Source organism: Rhincodon typus, chromosome 13, assembly GCF_021869965.1.
Source record: "Rhincodon typus isolate 14 chromosome 13, sRhiTyp1.1, whole genome shotgun sequence".
Lineage (NCBI taxonomy): Eukaryota > Metazoa > Chordata > Chondrichthyes > Orectolobiformes > Rhincodontidae > Rhincodon > Rhincodon typus.
In genome coordinates, this window is record NC_063344.1 from 58,951,521 (window position 1) to 58,955,285 (window position 3,765).

The window sequence follows — 3,765 nt, forward strand, 5'->3', positions numbered from 1 at the left end:
ACAAGACACTTGCAAACAGCAGTGCCAGAAATCCGCACAGAACATTATGATCGCAAACCATTGTTGGGACTTACATTCAAAGATCTTGTGTCTCCACGAGCAAAACTGGTTTATCAGGGGTGTGTCTGTTTCTGTGTTCTTCTACTTGGCAACCAAATGGAAACAACACTGAAGAAAACAAAATTCTTTGATGGGAAGAAAACAAAATTCTTTGATCTGTAAGCACTTATTTTAATTTTCCTATTCCTGATTAATCAAGGGTCTCATTACATTTAGTTGCCTGGCAAAAAAGGAATCAATTTTGCTCACTGTTTGAACTTCTGACTTTGCCTGATCCTCTGCATGTTCAATGGATGAGGTACAACAGCCTTTAAAGTTAAATGTTGGAGGAATGATTTTTGAGACACTTCCGGATACTCTTGCCAAGGTTCCCAGCTCCAAGCTGAGCAGGATTCTCGTAGGATCAGAGCCCACCATACAACAGACAGGGGCCAGGGAATACTTCATAGATAGGGATGGATCTTTATTTGGATACATTTTAGACTTCCTCAGGACATCTGAATTACTGCTGCCCAGCGACTTCTGTGACTATGACTCACTTCAAAAGGAATTTGAGTTCTATGAACTGGATCCAGTGTCGTGCATATTGGAGTCATTACAGAAGAAAAACAAATCAGAGGTTCTCGAGATACGTTACATTCAGAAGGGGTCAGGAGCCTTTTTCAGAATCTTCGGATCGTCTGTGGAAACAGTTTACGCACTTTCCAGTCAGATAACGATGCACGTAGAGAGAACAAGCTCCAAGCCATGGGTTTCTGTTGAGAAAAAGAATCCTACCGCTGCCCAGAAGCTTTCATTTCATGATCTGGTTTTCCAGTGTGGATCTAACCCTTATGGGAAAGGACAGCAAGTTAACATGTAAGTACTAAACTCCAAATAATTATTCATCTATGAGTTATAAGTCAAGAAACATGAATTTAATTTTTAAGAAAACAATATATCAATAATATACAAGACTTTTTGCATATGGTTTCCAAGGTTACATTTCACTTTGAATTACTGAACGCCTTGTTAATTTGTGAAATTTCTGCAAAAGTGATTCATTTGTGTTTTATTGCTATCTGCACATTCAGTTTTCTTTTTAAATTTGTTCATGGAATGAGGGCATCGCTGGCCAAGCTAGCATTTATCGCCCATTCTTAATTGCCCATAGGGCAGTTAAGAGTCAGCCACATTGCTGTGGTTCTGAGGTCATGTAGACTAGAGGAGGTAAGGATGGCAGTTTCCTTCCCTAAAAGGCATTAGTGAACTGGATGGGTTTCTCTGAAAACCAACAATAGATTCATGATCATCATTAGACTCCTAATTCCAGGTTTTTATTGAATTCAAATTCCGCCATTTGCCATGGCAGAATTCGAACACAGGTGTCTGGAATATTACTTAGGTTTCTTGATTCAGAGTCCAGTATATATTATGTAGAATTTTACATTTTATTTACAACACTGAAATAATGAGGTTGTAGACATGCTTGCTGATCTGGTGGGTTTGGTTGCAAATGTTTCATCACCCTGCTAGGTAACATTGTCAGTGCGCCTCTGGTGAAGCGTTGGTGTTCTGTCCCACTTGTTATTTATATGCCTCGGTTCGTTGGGGTGGTTGGTATTACTTCTGGTTCTGTTTTTCAGTGGTTTGTACACAGCGTCTAATTCAATGTGTTTGTTGATGGAGTTCCGGATGGAATACCAGGCCTCCAGGAATTCCCTGGCATGTCTCTGTTTGGCTTGTGCGATTATGGATGTGTTGTCCCATGTCCCTCGTCCGTGTGTAGTGAGACTAGTGAGACAAGTGAGAATCGGTCATGTCTCTTGGTGGCTAGTTCACGTTCGTGTATCCGTATTGTCAATTTTCTTCTGGTTTGGCCTATGTAGTGTTTCTCACAGTCCTTACATGGTATTTTGTATATTACACCAGTTTTGCTGGTTTTGGGTATGGGATTCTTTACGTCCGTCAGTAGCTGTCGGAGGGTGGTTGTCAGTCTGTAGGGTACTGTGATACCTAGGGGTCTGAGTAGTCTTGTGGTCATCTCTGAAATGTCCCTGATGTAGGGTAGAGTGATTACTGAGTCTGGTTGTGTTGTGTCCTCCTGTTGTGGTCTGTCTTAGAGGTAATGGCGGATTGTGTTTTTTGAGTATCCATTTCTTTTGAAGACTACGTACAAGTGTTCCTGTTCTGCTTTGTGTAGTTCCGGGTTGCTGCAATATGTTGTGGCTCATTTAAATAGTGTCCAGATGCAGCTCTGTTTGTGGGCGTTGGAGTGGTTGCTAGTGTAATTGAGTATCTAGCCGTATGCGTAGTCTTTCTATAAATGCTAGTCTGGAGTTCCCCATTGTTTTCGCGTTCTACCATTATGTCCAGGAAGGGTAGTCAGTTGTTGTTCTCTTCTTCTTTTGCGAATCCCAGTAAGGCCATTGTTTGTGTTGGTGGGTTTCTTCTAGTTTTGTGTGTTTAATAATAACAAAGGTGTCATCTACATATCAGACCCAAAGTTTCGGTTGTATAGTGGGAGCGCTGTCGGTTCTAACCTTTGGATTACTGCTTCTGCAATCAGTCCTGATATCGGGGATCCCATTGGTGTTCTGTTGATTTGTTTATGTTATCGTTGAAGGTGAAGTGGGTTGTGAGGCACAGATCTAATAGTTTCATGGTGGTGTCCTTATTGATGTTGTTGGTGTCTGGGTTGCCTGCTTGCTTGATTTGTCCAGCAGTGTGGCAATTGCTTCTTTGGCTAGGTCAGTGTTTATGGATGTAAATAATGCTGTTACGTCGAAGGATATCATCATCTCATCCTCTTCTATCCTGGTGTCCTTGATGATGTTGAGGAATTCTTGGGATGAGTGAATGGAGTGGATAGTGTTGTCCATTAAGTATTTCAATTTCTGTTGTAGTTTTTTGGCAAGTCTATATGTTGGTGTACCTGGCAGTGAGAGAATGGGTTTGAGGGGGACCCCGGTTTGTGTACCTTGGGGAGTCTGTAGAATCAGGGTGTATTGGATCCCTCTGGCTTTATTTTTTGGTGGTCTGTCTTGCTGATGTTTCCTGAGTTGCTTGTGCTTCACATCGTTCTCCCCTTTACATCTTCAACATTACCATCCATTGCTTTCATCTATTAACATAACTTTCCCTTAAGTGAACCAATGATATTTAACATGAGTTTCACATGCTACACTCTGAATCAAAGTTTCTTCTGAATTCCTTATTAGATTTCTTATAACTTATGCCCACCTAAATTTGGACTCCCCTACAAGTGGAAATTCCTTCATACACTTAGGGACATCTACTAGGTCACCACTGAGACAGCTTTTCTTGAGAAAGAGAGCTTGTTGGATTTTTTTGTTTTTTATCCCCCCTGTAAATGGTTATTACACCTTCTTCAGTGGCTCTACATTTCATTTGTAATATGGAATTTAGAGCTGTGCATAGTTCTCAAGTATGATGTAGCAAGTTATATATACAGGTTACATGCATGTTTAATGTAACCAATCTGCTTTTTGAATTCTCTTCTTTCAAAAATTAACTGAGTGTTCATTTATATTTATTAAGGTTTCATTAACCTTCATTGCTAATTTTATTGACTTGTGAATCTATATCCCTCAATTCCTTTCTGCACTAGAGATAGTAGGAACTGCAGATGCTGGAGAATCCGAGACAACAAGGTGCAGGGCTGGATGAACACAGCAGGCCAAGCAGCATCATAGGAGCAGAGAG

General features: G+C 40.7%; 1 protein-coding gene across 1 annotated transcript; it reads left to right on the forward strand.

Moving 5' to 3' along the window:
* The first annotated feature begins 349 nt into the window (after positions 1-349).
* On the forward strand, positions 350-922 carry LOC109935900 (potassium channel regulatory protein-like). Its single transcript, XM_020534528.2, has one exon. The coding sequence runs from the start codon at positions 350-352 to the stop codon at positions 920-922; it is 573 nt and encodes a 190-aa protein (XP_020390117.2).
* Positions 923-3,765: the final 2,843 nt, after the last annotated feature.